We start from the raw sequence: 17,812 nt of genomic DNA, 5'->3' as shown, positions 1-17,812 counted from the left end.
AGGAAATTCGTGGTTTCAACTCTGTCTCCAGAGGCAGAAAATTGGAGGTGCATGTGACAGTCTTCCAGAAAACAACTGCCCTCACTGACGGTGGCACTGCAGTAAAACACTCTCCTCTCAGCAGACCATGGGCAGTTGAGGACAGCCCTTCTCATCATCCAACATTGTTATAGACTCATTCAGGCTGGAAAAGATCTCCAGCCATTAACCTCATGGACCAGTTTTCCATGATACATAAAGAGCTTCTGCTTTTTCCTCCCCTCTGCAACTTTGCTGTCACTGATGGTTTTGGAGCAGAACAACCAACCAGTTCTCCACATACCAATAAACAAGTCACCCAGAATAGTGAGAAAATATGCAATTATTTTAGTTTTGTTTGCAATCAGAAACCAGAATCAAGCCCTTCAGCCAGGTGATACAGCCAAAAGCCTGCTCAGGGACCATCCTGGTATCTAAGACCATCAGGGACTTGTCTTGGTGCTGCTGGTGCTGAAATGGACCCTCCACTCTAACAGACTACATTGAAAGACCCTCCCAGCTCTTCTCTTTTCATGCTATGGAGATGCTGCTTCAAGCAGCTGACTCATTACTCTTGTGAAATGCTACAGGTCCATGTAGTTCATGAAATGAGAATGAAAAGGACCTTAAGAATGCCCTCAGTGTCACATTATCTACAGTGACCACTAAAGATGTGCTCTCATCAACTGGGCTCAAAAGGAATTTCTTAACTGCTCAACTCCAAATAAATGGTAAGACCAACTGAGATGATGCCACAGGTATCTGAGCAACTAACTTCATCTCATTACCTGCAACATGTTGAGGAGCAGACTCCTGAATTTGGTTCCTTCCACCATGAAGAGGGCCATTTTATCACACAGCTTGGCTGCTGTGGAAGCAAAGCTGCGGTCCGTCACCGCTTTCTGGTAGATGGTTTTGACTATCTCCCCCAACATCTCCTCAGAGTTGGTGGAGTTCTGGGCCTCCTCCATGAAGGTGGTGAGCTTGGAGTCAACGTCACTGCTGTTGTTCCTCATGCTGTTGAGAATTTCAATTAATTTGTCCATTTTATTCTTTTCAGGGTCGGTGGTTTCCACCGTGACTTCGTCCTGGTCCGTGAAAAGGGAAAGACAAGGCGTCTGTTACACAAGGAAAAAACAGATATATATCAGCCCATGTCCTTGCACAAACAGCAAAGGGGGAAGGGGATTGGGAGGACATAAACAGAGAGAGAAAAGACAAAGCATCTTTAAGTGTCACAATGGTATAACCTCAGCATTGGAAAGCACAAGCGCATGCATCTTGCCCCAGCAATGTCCCCTTTCTCCATTCCCCACACCCCTCAATCCCAAAGTCCTACCCCTCAGCTCAGGGAGAAGATGTGCTTGAGGGTCCTAAGCCAGGATGTCAAAGTCTGACCACCTCTGACTGCCTTTGGCATCAGTTACTGGTGTCTGTGACATCATGATATTGGATATTTTTTTGCTTATTTTTAGAATATGCAATGATGTTTGCAAAATCTTCAAACAGCAATCCCACAAAAATATCTTATGTTTATATTTTAATATAAAATATATAAATACAAATATATTTATATATATCTAAATACAAATATGTATTTTAAATTTATATATAATGATGTAAATTGAAATCAAAGAATTCACATGATCTCAGCATTCAAAAGACTCTTGACTTTTCCATCTCTTGCCTGCTATGCTTTTCACTTCCCATCATTACCACAGAAATTATTGCTTCTTTTCCACATTTCATTATGCATTTGTTCCTTTTTCCCCAGTGTCAGGCATGCATCCTGCTTGTTCTGGTCTGCTCTTCTCTAGCTCTCCAGGTCAATCTTATTAAATATAAATCTGTAGCAATTTTTTGGACAAACCAAATCCCTGAGGGAGTTGTCCAAACCTCCCATGGGGATGCTGGTTGTGTTGACAACCAAGAATGGGTGCTGATGAGATTTTTATTCTTACAAGATTCTAAATTTCTGAGAAGAGCATTAAAATGAATACTCTGAAAGTCTCTACTATACTTCCATTGCTTTAAAGAACATAAAAATAACTAACAAAATCTCTTACTCCCCCTCATGCCCCATCCAGAAATAGTAAATGCTCCTGCATTCAAAGGTATACATTTCCAACATGCACTCCCATGGAATTGTATATGTTCAGGTTATTTTTGCTCTGTATTTTGGAAATCTCATTAGAGACAACCCCGTGTATGCTTTTTACAGTCTGACAAAAGAATCTCAAGAGAAAGCATCTGAGTTTCATAGGGGGCAAATGGAGATATCATCTCCAAATTCCTCAGAAATCTGTGGCTGAATATTGTTTCCAAAAAGGATTTCTCCTCCGTCACTTGCATGCAATACTTTTGTTATTGTTGGGTTCTTGGAAGGAAGGGGGGAGATAAGGGCATTTCAATTCATTGCAAAGATAAATGGATATCAGCTTTAAAGCAGCAGAGTCCAACTATTCAGCACTCAGGAGTCAAAGTTTGGGATTTAGCTCTTTAGTTGCAGAGAAAATCTCCCTTTTCTAGATTTTTTTTTTGCAAAGTGACCGAGCTCCTCAGACCAGGGGACAGCTCATGTGTGCATCAGCCTTCCCCCATGGAAAAGGGGAGAGCTCCCAGTCCTTGGAGAACTCAAGCTGGTAGCAATCTCAACCAAGAAGTCAAGCTCACTTATTTCAATAAAAGGCCTCCTGAAGAAGCACAAAGAGAAGTGCTGACACCGGGGGAATTAAGGTAAACTGGGAGCACTGACAGAAATGCCCCTTGAGCCCACCCCACCCTTCGCACAGAAAACAACCAACCGTCGCTCTCACAAAAAAAACCACCGAGAAATGACACCTTTTCTTTTAGCCTCCTCCTGAGCCTGTCCTTGGAGGACTGGAGCAGGTTGATCTTGGGCCGGTCGCCGGCGCTGTTTCTGCGCCTGGGCTCGGGGGTGCCCTGCTGGGGCTGCTTCTCGGCGTTCTCCGCGGGGACGGGCGCCGTGCACGCCGAGCTCTCCTCGATCCTCAGATTCTCAGTCTCTTTGGCGTTCCTGTGCGTCTCTTTGTCGTTGGGAGAGTGCTTCTGGTTGTGGTGCCATCTCCGGTTCTGGCTGTAACCGTGGTGGCCCGTCCTGCCCGAGGAGTGGGGGGCTTGGCCGCCTTGGTAGAGTTTCTGGTGGTCCCTGTTATGCTTGGTGCCACCCTGCTGATGATCCGCGTGCTGCTGGGACTTGTTCCCGCTGGGAAGTCTCTGCTGTCGCCTGGAAAGGCAAAGAAAGTCACTGAAAAAGCCAGCTGGGCAGAGATAAAAAGTTTTTTAACTCTTTTCAGCTGGAAACCAAATAGATTTTTAAATTTTTTTAAATTTTTTTTTTTTTATTTTATTTTGCAAGCTGAATGACGAAGAATTAAAAAAAAACAAACAAAGAAGCAGAAGAAAGTTAAAGGAAATTCACCTATTCCTTCATGGTTCTGTTGGGCCAACACATCTGTTCCACCAAACAGCTTGGCCCTTGGTAGGGGACCACAAAAGAGGAGGCAATTTCTTGTCACCTAACAACTCATGCTTCTAAATTTCTTTCAATGACAGTCATATTTCAGCTGAAAGTTTTTGTGAAGTTGGAAAACCTGACTTTGGTTCCCAGGAAAAAAATTTTCCAGGTTTCTGTGTTAGTTCCACGCTAACCAGGAAAGACAGCAGCAGCAAGTCAGGTAGGCAAGAAATACCAGGAGGTTTTTTTTTTTCTGAAGGCTTTAGAGCTCTTGATACACCTGGCCTACATTTTCTCCTCCTGCCTGCCAACATGGCACACTGCTGCATGGGTTGCAATGAGCTATTTTAGGTGTATCAGGACTTTCTAAATGGAAAAAAAAACCTAAAAATCAAGATACTCAGTAAACTGGTAATCTGCCCACACCAAATGGTTTTGTTGGCCTTATTTACACACATCCTTCAGCACGGCTACACCAGGACAGGACACATGCATGGATGAAAGGAGGATCATACTTGGCTCTGGCAGCATGGAGGGCATGGCATCCAGGACCCACAGCCTCCAGGCCTGTGTGTACAGAGCTCCAAATGGGTAACACAGAAATCCAACAGCCACAAAGAGGAGGAATTGCCCCCTGAAGGGTTTACTAGAGAAACTAACACATCTCAGAAAGAGTGAGTGAGCCCCTGAGCACTGGCTGTAACCGGTAGTCGAGATGGCAAATCCCCAAAAAAACAAGAGTTGAATGGAAGAAATGCTTTGGCAGTCTGAGGCATCTCAGATTTCCAAAAAGGCTGCAGCGTGGCTGTCCCCAGCGGAGAAGGCAGAGCTGGAATGCCATGATCCAGGATGTGCCTAAGATGGAGACAGTCCTGGCACTGGCTGCTTCCACCAGGGCTGGATTTTCACCAGGGTTGTCCTAAACATGCTGGCATCCCCTGCCTGCTGTCTCCTTGATATTCTTGGCTCTGAGAGCCCGTGGGATGTTTTAATGCCCAGCTCTTTACAAGGCTGCTGGGAGCAGTACTTGAGGGTGACACAGGACATTTCCCCAGTATCAGCCCTAAAAACAAGGAGACAACTTTGAGCACTGTGGTGACCACAGTGGCTTGACTCTGGACTGATTTTGTAGTCATGATACAAAACCTGGTCAGCCTCATCCCTTGTCCCAGACTCCCACCCCAATCTGAATGAAGAGCAGTGTTTACTTTCAACCCATCCCACAGCAATTAGTTTTATTTTCATCACTGGCACTGCTCAGCTGAGGGTGCTTGGATGAAGGAAGCAGCCATTCACAAATACATTTCAATGGTCAGCAGTCTCCAACGCTGCCTGCCAAAGCCATCTGCCCAGGGAATCTGTATTCCTTGGCATCCCCAGGAGCCAAAACCTATTTCTGAGGCCAACTGGCTTTTAACCATGAAGAGTGAAGGCTCATGTTAAACAAACTCAGGACGAAGAGGTTTGTTCATGGCACTGGAAGGAATTTGTGTTTACTCTCAGATGACCAGATCCAGTTTTTTGAGATTTTCAGTGTGTGGTGTTTGGTTCTGTTTTCCCTTCTTCTTCTTCTTTTTTTTTTTTTTATTTTTTTTTTCTTGCAAACTGAATGGCAGAGAATTAAAAAAAAAAAAAAAAAAAAAAAAAAAAAAAAGAAAGGAAAACAAAAAAAAAGGAGATGGGAAAAGCTTTCCTGTTTGTTGGAGCCTACAAACATTTTATGAGTACAGATTCTCCACATCAAGTTTTCCTGGCATTTCTTTGTTTCCTCTCAGTAATGCAATCACATAAACCGCTTTGTAAAGAGCAATGCTTATTAAAAGGGGAATGTCAAAATAAAAGTTACTTAAAAACCTTATCTGGTACTAAGCCCCCACAGGCCCAAGTGTACAAGAGTTTTGCTTTCTGTGGTTTTGCTCTTCTCCCAGACATCTGAGTTTAACTGTTTGGTTGCATTTCAAGTCTCAGCTTATAATCTAGTCAGCCTGCAACTTTATTTAATTTGTAAATATTGCACAGAAAATACAGAAGTTGCACAAAGACATGCTATAATTTCAGAAGCATGGGAAAATGCCTGGAAATGAGCTGGGAACCAAAGTTGGTCATAAATTCCTGCAAAAAAATCTATGAAGGGGCAGTTTTTTTTCTAAAGACATGATGATATTATAAACTAAGCTCTTAATGTTTAAGGGTTATGAATGAAAAAAAGGTTTAAGATTAAAAAAACACCTAGTTAAGCTGATGTGGAATGTGCAAGATTGTTCATTTTGGGGCTGTTGCAATAGGATGGGGGAGATGGGATGGGATCTCCTCCACAGCACAGCTAAAAGGTGATGTCCCCAGGGCAAGGGGCAGAGCAAACACAGACCAAAGCTCTGCAGTTACTGGCCAGATAGTGGAAAACATCAGAGTTAAACAAACGTTTTGGGAAAAAAGTTGCATGAAATAGAAGGCAAATGAAGGAGAATAGCAAACAAGGAGCAATGTCTGTGACTTGGCAGCAGTCAGGGGTCTAGACAATCATCCAGCATTCAGGCAAAGACTCGTTGTGTGCTTTTATCTTCCCAACACCCCAGTGAAGAAGAACAGCCAAGAAGAAATAGGATCTGCAGGGAAGAAGAGCCAAACCAGGGAGAACAGGGCTCAGATCTTAAAACTTTCTTGCCTGCACAGCATCTCAAAGCCTGGGAGGTTGGGATGACCCATGCTTGCTCTCAGGTGTCACCAAGGTGCTGGGGACACAGAGAGCCCCAGGAAAGGACAAAAATGGGGACCTGGGTGTCCTGCCACCCTCCCACTGTGGTTGTTGGAAACAGCCTCGTGCTTCTTCAAGGGCAGCTCTGTAGGTGATGGCAGCTAAAGGTGATCTCCCAAGATGGTGCCTTGGGGTGATGTGCCAAGTAAAGGTAATCAGGCCAGGGATGCACCCAAATGCACCTCCCAACTCAGGCTTTTAGGTCTGAGATGCTGAAGGGAGGAAGCTGAAGCTTGAATCACATAGCAATACCACCAATTAAAGCAAGAAATCACCCCAGAAAAATGCTGCAGTTACTGGGAAATCCTTCCTCTGTCCCCCTCTGCTCATCTTTAGCCTTAAGGATTCAGTGCCTTGTAGGGAATCATAATTTAGCTACAAGAAAAAGCATCTGGACAGTACAATGGTTTCTTATCTCTTGACTCCATTTAACATTAAATAACTATTTTCACTTCAAAGGCCAAATTCCAATTCAGTTCAAAACTCCCCCTGACTTCAGTGGGATTTGGCCACCAGACAAAATGGAAACTAAAAGACACTGAAAGTCACAAAGAAATTGCAAAAGTACTGAAAACCAAAGGGAGACAGTCAGGGCTGCCAAGCTGGAAATAGGATGGTATTGCTTCTGCTATTGTTTCTCCACCCATTTTTTTATTTAATTAACTAAATGAGATACCTTTCAACGGAATTTAGATCTGACAAATGTCTGTTCTGTTGGAGAAGCCTATGCAAACAAATCCAAGGCTTCAGCTGTCTTGGTGATTACCAGCCTGCTCAGAAATACATGATTCCTGCAAGTTTTTACTACATGGTTTACTCTCAAAGAGAGGAGCAGGAAGGCACAAGTCTGGGGAAAATAGCTCTAGACACATGGACAGCTGTGGTCTAAAACACAGTTGCTCTGTCCTGTCAGCCTTGCCCATATCCCCATGAGCAAGATGAGTCTTTGGAGAGCCCCCACCATTTGTCTGGCACGTGGGGAGCTGGAGGACAGTGTGGGGCTGCATTCTTCTGGTGGTTGCACAGAGATCTGGGTAAGCAAATCCTACAAACACTGAGAGGTGAGGAGTCCCATTAGAGCACTGGTCCTGTGAGGGGCAGCTGAGGGAGCTCAGGTGGCTCAGCCCTTAGAAAAGGAGGCTCAGGAGGGACCTGCTGGCTCTGACAGGAGGATGCAGACATGTGGCTGTTGGGCTCTTTTCTCAGGGACAGGACAAGAGCCTCAGGGTGTGCCAAGTGAGGTTTAGAATGGACACTGGGAAAATTCCTTAATTGAAAGGGCTGTCATGCCCTGGCACAGCTGCCCAGGGCAGTGGTGGAGTCTCCATCTCTGGAGAGATTTGAAAGCTGTGTGGATGTGGCATCTGGGGACAAGGGCCAGTGGTGGCACTGGCAGTGCTGGGGGAATGGTTGACTCGATGGTCTAAGAGGGCTTTTCCCACCTAAACAATTCTGAGATTCTATACATTGCCAGTGGCACTTAAGACATTTACCCCACAATGCAAAGCACTTTGTATGGCCAAACAGTCCCATCCTGGGACTGAGGGACCAGGTCTCTGCACATGCTGGTTCCTGCCCTTGGAGAATCTGCCTGGATATTTGCTCTCAGTCTCAACCAACTTCCCCAGAGCACAAACTCTCCAGGACACTGTATCTCCTTGCAGAGCAGAAATTCTGATTTAGTCCTGCTTTTGTGCAGAGCAGAATACCTGGTGGGCACAGCCAGGGCAACCCAGTAATTAACAACTAATATGGACCTGCAGACACCCAGTCAAGAGATGAGAATGAAGAGTGATGCCAAGGTCAAACCTTCTCCATCCCTTGCATCCTGCTGGTGCTTGAATGAGCACATTCCTCACTGTATTTTACAGCTTCTCTGCACCCTTCTGTCTGCTTGGGCAGGGTCTCATCTCTGTGTGAGGATCAGGAACATAATGCTAAGTCTTGGAAGTATCTCATGATCAGCCTTGTTATTAACCTGTCTGTAACTAATTAGCAACTGTTGTTGCAAGGGATGGATTAAGATCACAGAGTCATAGAATGGTTTGGTTTGGAAGGGACTTTAAAGATCACTCAGTTCCACCTCCCTGCCATGGGCAAGGACACTTTCCACTACATCAGGGTGCTCCAATCCCCACCCAGCCTGGCCTTGAGCACTTCCAGGATCTGCACAGGAATGGACTCTGTGGGACCTTCCATGCCCATAATGACCCCAAATTCTCTTATCCATGACACCCTTCAAGGCTGGGGGAGCAGAGCATTCCCAAGGAATTCAGCAGCTGCTCCTGCAAATAGAGGACTGGTGGGGCTCACCCTGTGGGATGTCAGCCCACCTCTCTCACCTTCTTTCTGAAAATCTCAACACAATCTTCCATTGAGGGAGGGAAATTAAAAAGAAATCTCATACAATCACCACCAAAAAAGAGTAAAATTCTCATGTGGATTATGGGGCATGTGGGTTATTCCTGGCTGTACTAGCTAGCTGCCCAGGAAACTCAGCCTGAAGAGGGAAAGGGCAGGAAGAAGCAAAAACCTCTGAAACATCCCCTGAACAAACTCATGTCTTCAGGCCCTTTCTGAACTAAGCATATTCCAGCCAGACCACAAACAACTGGACTGGTATCCTGAAGCAGGCACTGCTGGAGAGGTTTGGGCATGGCAGTACTGCTGTGGTCAGAAACATCCATCATCACTGGCTCTGACCAATTAAGAGCATTGTGGTCCAAACTGGAGAGACTGGAGCATCCCAGTTAGGACCTGGTGAATTTTACAGCATCTGAAATTGGTACCTCGAGGTGTGGGAATATTGTTATTGTAATGAGGGGAAAGGTCTGAATTTCTATTCTAGAGGCCTGATTTCCACTGGAAGTACTCTACAGCAAGCCTGGCTCCATCAAAGACACTCTGATGTTTCATGTGCATGGGTAATGGTAATTCAGTACTGCTTTAATGCAGGGTGCATCACAGCCCAGCCATTTTCTAACCTTGCTATGGCTGAGAATGGGAAACACTCAAATAAGCTTGACAGTTCCACACAATTTAATCAGAAACCTCAAAAAAAAACCCGAGAAAGCAATAACCACCGGCTTCAAGGATGGAGAACACAGGATTTGTGTTGTGTTTTCCCTTTGGCTTTCTCTCTCAAACTGGTTTCACTTGGCTCCAGTTTCATTTTTGTTTGCATTTTTCTCAGATGAGAAGGGAACAAGATGTCATGTTCACTCCTGAAAACAAAAATGAAATTATTCACACTTCTTTCATGCCTTTCTGTCACCAGGGATAGAGACCACCCCAACTGCTAGACTGAGCCCACGTCATCTGGACAGACAGGGTATCTTGGAAGTGTAGAAAGTCCACCTGTCCAAATGGTGGTGATCAAGATTTAAAACCATCTTTGAACAGCTGAGATGAAGTGCATACTTCAAGTCTTACATGTATGCATCTTTAAAAACATACAGTGAACGCCAGAACACAAGCACAGCCAACCAAAACAACACTGTGAGGGGAGAAAATGTTTGTGATGAGGCTCAGAGTCTCTGGCTGCTGGGAAAAGCATTTTGAAACCCTCGTGTGAGTTGCCTCCATGGGCACAATGCTCTTTGCCACCACCTCGGTGCTGAGGTACAATCACTGCTGACAAACCTTTCCTTTGGGCCTGGACACCACATCTGCCCTTGCTTGCTAAAGATGATCTAGTTTGCTCCTCTAAGCATAATTAGGCTCACTATAAACCAACATGGCAGCACTGATTTTCACAAAGATGGTTGTAAAACACCAGCACAGGTTGCTCAGAGAGCTGGTGGATGCCCTACCCCAAGAAACATTCAAGGTTGGACAGGGCTGAGCAACCATGTGGAAGATGTCCCTAACCATAGCAGGAGATGGGCCTGGATGAGCTTTAAAGGTTTCTGAACCCCAGCTATTGTATTAATGTGATTCTGCATCTTTACATCCAAAATTCCCACTGACTCACAAGCAGATGGATGAATGATGAGCTTCTCCCAGCCCATTCACAGGACCACCAGCCAGCTCCTGTGCTGCAGGAGCAGAGACAGCACTGCTGGGCTGAGGGGCCATGGCACAGCACCCCTTGGGATGGGCTAAAAGCACTGAAAAGCAAACCTCACTACTGCTGAAGTACAAGGAACAGCCCTCACACTCCGTGCTTGGCTGCACAGCCTGCCTGAGTCAGCTATTTTCTTCCAAGCCTCGTGGAAATGAATCTTCAGAAAGAATTTAAGGAGCTGTTTTGCAACACCAGCTTGGGAAAGACATCCCAAGTACAGATGGCATGTGAGATAGCCCTGAAACAGCTCCTTTAATGCTTTGCTGGATCTCCCACAAATCATGAGGGATGTCGAGATTGAGGCCCTTGCACAGAGCAGGCAAACAGCTCGGAAGGCACCTCCTGGACTTCAAGGCTGACTGCCCAGACCAGTGTAGAAATCACTGCTGTGATTTCATGTAGAAATCGCTTGGAAATAGTTCTCTTCATAAACTACATTACTTGGAATTACGTTGTTGGATTCTCAGCGGACTGTAAACAAGATGGCAAAAATTACATAAAAACCATCGGAAAACACTGTGACAAGGCACTGAGTCCAGTTTAGACAAAACAGTTTAAATTAAGACACGACCACAGTACACAATGTTTCCCAAACATAAACGGATCCTGGACTACTGGTAAGAATGTGGCTTGAATGAATATGGAATCATCTTTTACTACTTTGCAATAAAAGAGCTTATACTTCAGACTCCAGGCTGCCTCCTTTAAAAATACACCCAGGCTGATCAGTTAACCCGAGATCTGATAATCCTCCAAGAGATATAAACTTTAAACCCATGCCAAGATGCACAGACACAGCCCACCACCGTCCCTCTGTGGTCCTGCCCCCCAAGACACATCCTAAATAGTACAATGAGCCCCCACCTGCTGCCTTTGTGTTCAGCTGTCTTCCCTTAGACCCCTGTGCCTCTTTGACCTGCATCAAGGAGACATCCTAGGGTTTTTTTTTTTCCATATCCTATTTATACCAGTGCTTTCTAGTGAAGAAATAAATGTCTTTTCCTGTAGGAGCTAAGGCAAGATTTGACAGGATCTCCTGACAGCTGTCCAGACATATGAGATGACCCAAAGTCAATGGCAAGCAGTTACTTCCGACACAGGGATCCAGTAAAACTTCAATCCAAGACTGCAGAGATGCTTTGGACTTAGGTGTGCCAGAATCCTTTCTCAAACACATTAAACTGAATTCTATAAACAAAACGCAGCAGCCTATAGCATTTAATGTAGAAATTTAGGAGCCAGGATTGATCTGGAAACTGATTTATTACAACCCAATGACAATCCTAAACTGTTTCCTGAATGTTTACTTAACTCTGTCCCACTGTCAAAAGAAGAGTTAACAGAATTATAGATGGTTTGAGTTGGAAGGGGCCTTTTACAGGTCATTTAGCCAACCCCCTCTGCAATGAGCAGGGTCACCTTCAAAAAGAGGAGTTCTCTGCTCCTGACCCCACTCCTGCCTGCTCTCTCATGCTACCCCTAACACTCCCACAGAATCCCTAAGCTGTGCCAGGGTCTGATTCACTCCCAAAATTTAATTTCTCTTGGATGAGTTTTCACTTGTCAGTTTGGATGGGAATACACTGCCTGGGGGGAGGCACAGATCTGGGCCACCTTTCTGCAGCTCTGATGTCACAGAGCTGTTGGCCCTTGCTGCTTGGGGACCTGCACCCCCAGCTTTAATCAGGAAATCAGGAGGATCCACAGCATCTGCACAATGCTGGGAATGGCTGGAGCAATGTTAGTTTAAATGAAAGAAAGAAGCCTGTTGTCCACTCGTGCCCTGAGGCTGTCACGCTAAATAAAGACATTATCAGAGAAAGAGCAGAGAGCCAGTGCCTTCATAGCTGTCAATGACCCTGACACCTTCTGAATCAATCTAGGGACACTCTCTCACACAGATGGTCCCTTGGAGACAGACTGCTGTGGCTCTAGTAGGAATAAATGGAAACAAAACAGTTAACAAATACCCAAAAATAGACCACAGCTAACTTTTTTTTTTTTTCTTTTTTAATATGGAGATGAAAAATCCCTGGGTGATTTATGTGCCAGCAGAGATATTAGCTGCATATAATAGATGCAATATTTTTAATACTAATATTTTGGGCTGAGACAAGAGCCGGAATGGAAAGTATTTCCAGTGCCTTGACTTCTTTATTTTGCAAACATCAGTTGCTAACTGGGGTCAGACAGAAATATTGTTTCTGCAACAAGAGCCCAAACAACTTAAGCTGGCAACTTCTTCACACACTAACCATGCCAGGAGGCCCTGCAAGCTCCCTCCAGGTCCCCAGGGCCAATGTCCCCAGCTTGGGCTTGCAGGGACAAGGAGTGAGTGGAAGATGCTCTTTTGCTGACAGGGTGGCTACTTGTTGTGACCAAAAACTGTAAGTCACCACCCAAACCATGCACACCACTGAAGTGCTGCTGGGCTTCTTCAAATTTGGGCCAGGTTTCACTGAATGGCATTGCATGAGACAGTGGGTGCCACAAAGCCTTTTACTCATACCCACTGAAAGAATCAGCCTGTGCTTGCCCTTATCTCTGAGCCCAGTTGCCAGATACTCTGGGGAGCAATTTGGCAGCAGGAAGCCCTGGGTGCTCACTCCAAGGCAGCGGCACATTTATATTTGAGGATGGAAAGCACGAGAAAGAAACAAGTTATTGCACTTCATATTCACTCCAGCAACAACACCTCCATGAACTCACGGTGGAAAACAAGGTGAGGATGGATAAATCCATTTCCAGTGCCGAGGAGCTGTGCAGGAAACACTCCACCAAAGAGAAAGCCATTTCAATAACAGATCAGTTTCCTAGAGCACAGGAACCTGCCGCTTTATTTCCTTCCCTCAGTTCTGGCTGGCTGAAATAGCATCACGTAGTCAGCCGTGTTTGCACTGTGTGACACTGAGAGAAGCCCTGCAGGGGAGGCTCACGGGTGGCAGAGCTCAAAAACAGGAGGATCTGGTGGCCACAGCTTCACTGCAAGGTCTGTGGTGGGGGAAGGTCCAGACTCTTTCCATCTTCCCACCTTGGTTTCCTCACAGCCAAAGGGGAGATGCTGAGAGCAGTCCTCTGCCAAAGGCACCTTCAGGTTGGTGAAGCTCTGATGAGGTGTTCTGTTGTCCACCTCTCTGGCTGCCTGCCCTGGGGATGGCTCTTGCATTCCTTCCCTGTGACCCATCTTAATCCCCACTGACCCAACAGCACCTCACACTTACACACACAATGAAGATTTTCCTTGCATGTTAGGTAAAAATACATAAATCACACCATCTGCTGCCAAAGCAACACCAATACAAGCAATACCAAAGACAGAGACCTGCTGGACTGAGTCCAGAAGAGGCCATGGAGATGCTCTGAGGGCTGGAGCCCCTCTGCTCTGGAGACAGCTGGGGAAACTGGGGTGTTCACCTGGAAAAAAGAGGCTCCAGGGAGATCCCACTGCTGCCTTACAGTACTTAGAATGCTTATAAAAACAAGAGAGGGCAACTTTTTACACAGGCAGGTAGGGATAGGACAAGGGAGACCTGTTTTAAACTTAAAAAGTGGAGATTTAAATTAGATGTTAGGAAGAAATTCTTGCTGTGACTGTGGTAAGGCCCTGGCACAGGGTGCCCAGAGCAGCTGTGGCTGCCCCTGGATCCCTGGCAGTGTCCAAGGCCAGGCTGGATGGGGCTTGGAACAGCCTGAGATAGTGGAAGGTGTCCCTACTCATGGCAGTGAGTGTAACAGGATCAGTTTTAAAGTCCCTCCCTAACTAAAACATACTGTAGGATTCTGTGAAGATGATCAAGGTGTCCCAGGAGGAAGACCAAAAATTGCTCAAAGAGTTCTGGAGCATCTCTCCTATGAGGAAAGGCTGAGAGAGCTGGGGTTGTTCAGCTTGGCAAGGCTCTGTAGAGACTTTATTGCAGCCATTCAGTACTTAGAGGGGTAAGAAACTTTAAGATCATCCAGTCCAGCCATTAAGGAGGGGAGAGCACTGCTGGGAAGCAGCATTGCATGCATACCCTGCTCCTCTCACCCTCTTCCTGCTGTCCACTGCTGGTCACTAAACCAGCTGGCCTTGTGTGACCACACCTCTCCTTTTGCTTTTATGGCCATTCTGTCCAGCTCCAGCACACCAACAGCACATCCAACTGCAAGTTAAGAACTCTGCTGATGCAGGATGGCATGGCAACCACAAGATAAGAGGAGTGATGTCCCAGCTGGGAGGGGGTGGCACACGAGGACAATTAGGTCCATAATTCATTAGGCTGTGGTAACACAATCACCCAGCTGAGCCCTGCAAGGAACAAACCACTGGGTTCCTATTGTCCTCTGGGGACCTGCAGCCTGGAGAATTAATTTAGTGTAATAACTCTCAGAAAATCAAACCAAAATGATGATTTGTTTCTAAACTGCCTTCTGCCAACCCCTTGGCTGGGGCTCTACCACCACCAGCTCTGCCTGGGCAGGACAAGCACCCACTGCTGGGACTGTCATGACTATGAACACTTAAACTCCTTGAGGAGTCTCATCACAAAGGACCAGCACTGCAATAAGGAGCTCTCCATCCAGCTCTCGAGGAGGCTCAGCTCCAGCTGGCACAGCTTTCTTGGCTGTGTGTTTTAGGTACAGGTAGTACTGTGAGAAGAGTGAGTTGGACTTGATGATCTTTATGGGATCCTTCCACATTGACGTATTCTATGATTAGGACAAGGGGTAATGGTTTTAAACTAAAGGAGAAGATATTTAAATTAGGTATTACAAATAAATTATTGACTGTGAGGGTGCTGAGGCACTGGCACAGGGTGCCCAGAGCAGCTGTGGCTGCCCCTGGATCCCTGGCAGTGTCCAAGGCCAGGCTGGACAGGGCTTGGATAAACCTGGGGCAGTGGAAGGTGTCCCTGCTCATGGCAGGGGGTGATTTTCAAGGCTTCTTCCAACCCAAACCATCCTGTGATTCTTTTCAGAGATGCATCTTTACTGCAGTTGTTCCCGAAAACATGACCTGTCCTTCATCACTAGTTCAAAGTTTCTAAGTATTAGGCAGAACTACACCTGTTATTTTAACATCTCTGCTTAGGTACTCCCAGCTGCTTAGAAGAGTTTCTTGCACTGTTACATTCTGAACACTATGATTTATCTAGATGCTAGTATTGCTATTTTCTGTTGCAGGCAAGTGCACCACCAGACTCACTTTTGTCCTTAAAAAGAAAAACATCAGTCCTGCATTTGCTTCTCTTGGAGAAGAGGCAGTTTTTCACAGCCACCACTATGCTGGCTCAACTCCCCCACAGCCTGCTCAGCATGGGTGGCTGTGACATCCCTGTTGGGTTTGGGGTGTTCCCTCTGCACCCCCAAAGTCCCTTCCAGTAAGCCTCATCAGCTCCCAGGAGGGCATGGAGAAGACAGGATCATAAGGATGAGGATAAACCCCTGACTTCCAGATGCTGCTTCAAGGGTTCAGACCCATGTGCTGTTAAACCTAATTAACTTGATTTGGAAATCCTACTGAGAAGGAAAGGAGTGTTTCAACTTCTTCAGTTCCTTCCCTTCCTCTCTCTTTCTTCTGTTCCAACATAAGTTCAGCAATGTCTTGCAAATAACTTAGCTAATTTTCAGTGAGTGTCTAGTCCATCTTAAGCATTTCATTTTGTTGCAGCTAGGAATGGCCCTTCAGACCTAAAATAACATCTTGATATTGTTGTTTTTAATAAACATCCTCTCCTCTCACTGCAAAGCCCTCAGCAAACGGCCCTGAAAGAACAAAAGACATTTCTGTATTGTTTTAAGTTCTCTTCCTTTCTGAAAAACCTCAATTAAAACGGTGAAAAAGCTACTATACTCTGTAATTATGAACTCATTTCTATTCACTCACTCAGCAGGAGAGCTTTGTCCTGTTGACCTCTGGGAACGAGTTTCTAAGGCTCTTCCAAAATTTCACAGCCTTAAAACTGACACATTCATGCCAGCCATAAAACACATTCACCTTCGCCTTCACCCAGTGTAACTTGCAATCTTCAAACCCGGGGTGAGAGCTGCTCCTGTGACTATTTTTATTTGTGAGAGGAGCCTTAGCATTGGCCATGAATGGATTGGGTCTGGAAATAGTGCAACCCTTTCTAGACAGCATGAAAACTGTATGAATATGAGCTGTCAGCTGACTGTAAAGAGTTTTCAAACAAATACCTTGCATGCCACATTCCTGAGTGATGGCTGGGATATTCTTTATCTTCCCAGTAAAAGAACTACCTGGCCCAAAGGGGATGCACCCCAACCTTTTGACTTGCCAGTGGAATGTCTGTGGGAAGAAGTGTGGACACTTCTTTTGGTAAAGTTCCATGGGGGAAACAAGAGGAAAAGCAATTTTTTATAAGAAAGGAAACAGTAGAAAAGAAGATGGTGCCTAAGAACACAGAATAAGGTAAAAATGAACAGAGGAGCAGATTTTCACACAAAATACATTAACAATGTCCCTCAAACACAAGCTAGAAAAACAGCTTTAAAATAAGGTCTTTAAATAGGACTACAAATTGCTCTGCTTTAGAGCCAGTTATCAACCCTCCCACGGTTTCATGTGTCCATAACACATCTTAAAACACACATTTATTTTGTCTTTACACTTAGGACCAAATCTAAGGGAACACATAAACATCCACAGCTTAGGCACAGCTCATCAAACAACTTCCCAGAATCCCACTCAACTCCAAAGGCTTGGATCAGCTCATGCTTAGCCTGAAATGTGCAAAAAGCATCCCAGCCATGCACCTTCTGATAACCACCCCAGTATCTCCCCAGACCCCTCTCAGGAGGGGTAAAGCCTGTTTCTACCTCAGGATATATCAGCTGAATCAACCAGACCCACCAGCTCTCTACCCAAAGAAAGAAGATGCCACCTCTTCTGGAAGAAGGTTTAAATAGATAACTGATGTGACATTGAGCTAGGGGTTGTAGCCTTTAAGGGGCTCAGGGCTAAATCCTTTCACCTGAGATGACAACAGTTCTGCTGACACCTGTTTATGAAAAGAAACAAGTGACTACAAGTGACTGCACACCTCACACAGGCTGCTGAGAGATCAGTGACTGGTGTTGAATCCTGCTCATCAGCTCATCTCTCCTATCTCACCTGTCTCTTTTTTATGCTTTGTGATTGATATGTTGAGTTATATTTGGTTTCAAAAAGAGGAAAGAAAAACAAGAAGGGTGCAGGTACTTATTTTACTGTGTAACTTAGGGCTTGGGTTGGAAGGGACTTTACAGATAACCCCATTCCAACCTCCCTGCCAAGGGCAGGGACACACCTTCCACTACCCCAGGGTGCTCCAAGACCCATCCAACCTGGCCTTGGATGTTTCCAGGGATGGGGCAGCCACAGCTCCTCTGGCAGCCTGTGCCAGGAGCTCACCACCCTCACTGGGAACAATTCCTTCCCAACAGCCCATCCAACCCTGCCCTCTGGAAGTGGGAACTTGTTCCTCTTTGTGCTACCACTACATGCCCTTCTAAT

General features: G+C 45.6%; 1 protein-coding gene across 4 annotated transcripts in view; it reads right to left on the bottom strand.

The window, feature by feature from the left end:
- CTIF (cap binding complex dependent translation initiation factor) overlaps positions 1–17,812 on the bottom strand; it is a 119,228-nt gene that overhangs the window by 41,293 nt on the left and 60,123 nt on the right. For 2 of the 4 annotated variants that reach the window (XM_079330351.1, XM_079330349.1), the window contains 2 exons: positions 2,860–3,265; positions 807–1,136 (listed from right to left, as the gene is read on the bottom strand). In XM_079330351.1, the coding sequence (XP_079186477.1) occupies positions 807–1,136; positions 2,860–3,265 (736 nt within the window). The remainder of the gene's footprint in view (positions 1–806; positions 1,137–2,859; positions 3,266–17,812) is intronic. The other 2 variants (XM_079330352.1, XM_079330350.1) reach the window with 1 other exon arrangement.

This window comes from Erithacus rubecula, assembly GCF_903797595.1.
Source record: "Erithacus rubecula genome assembly, chromosome: Z".
NCBI lineage: Eukaryota > Metazoa > Chordata > Aves > Passeriformes > Muscicapidae > Erithacus > Erithacus rubecula.
Note: the sequence above shows the minus strand (reverse complement) of the source record. Positions and strands in the feature narration are given on the sequence as shown.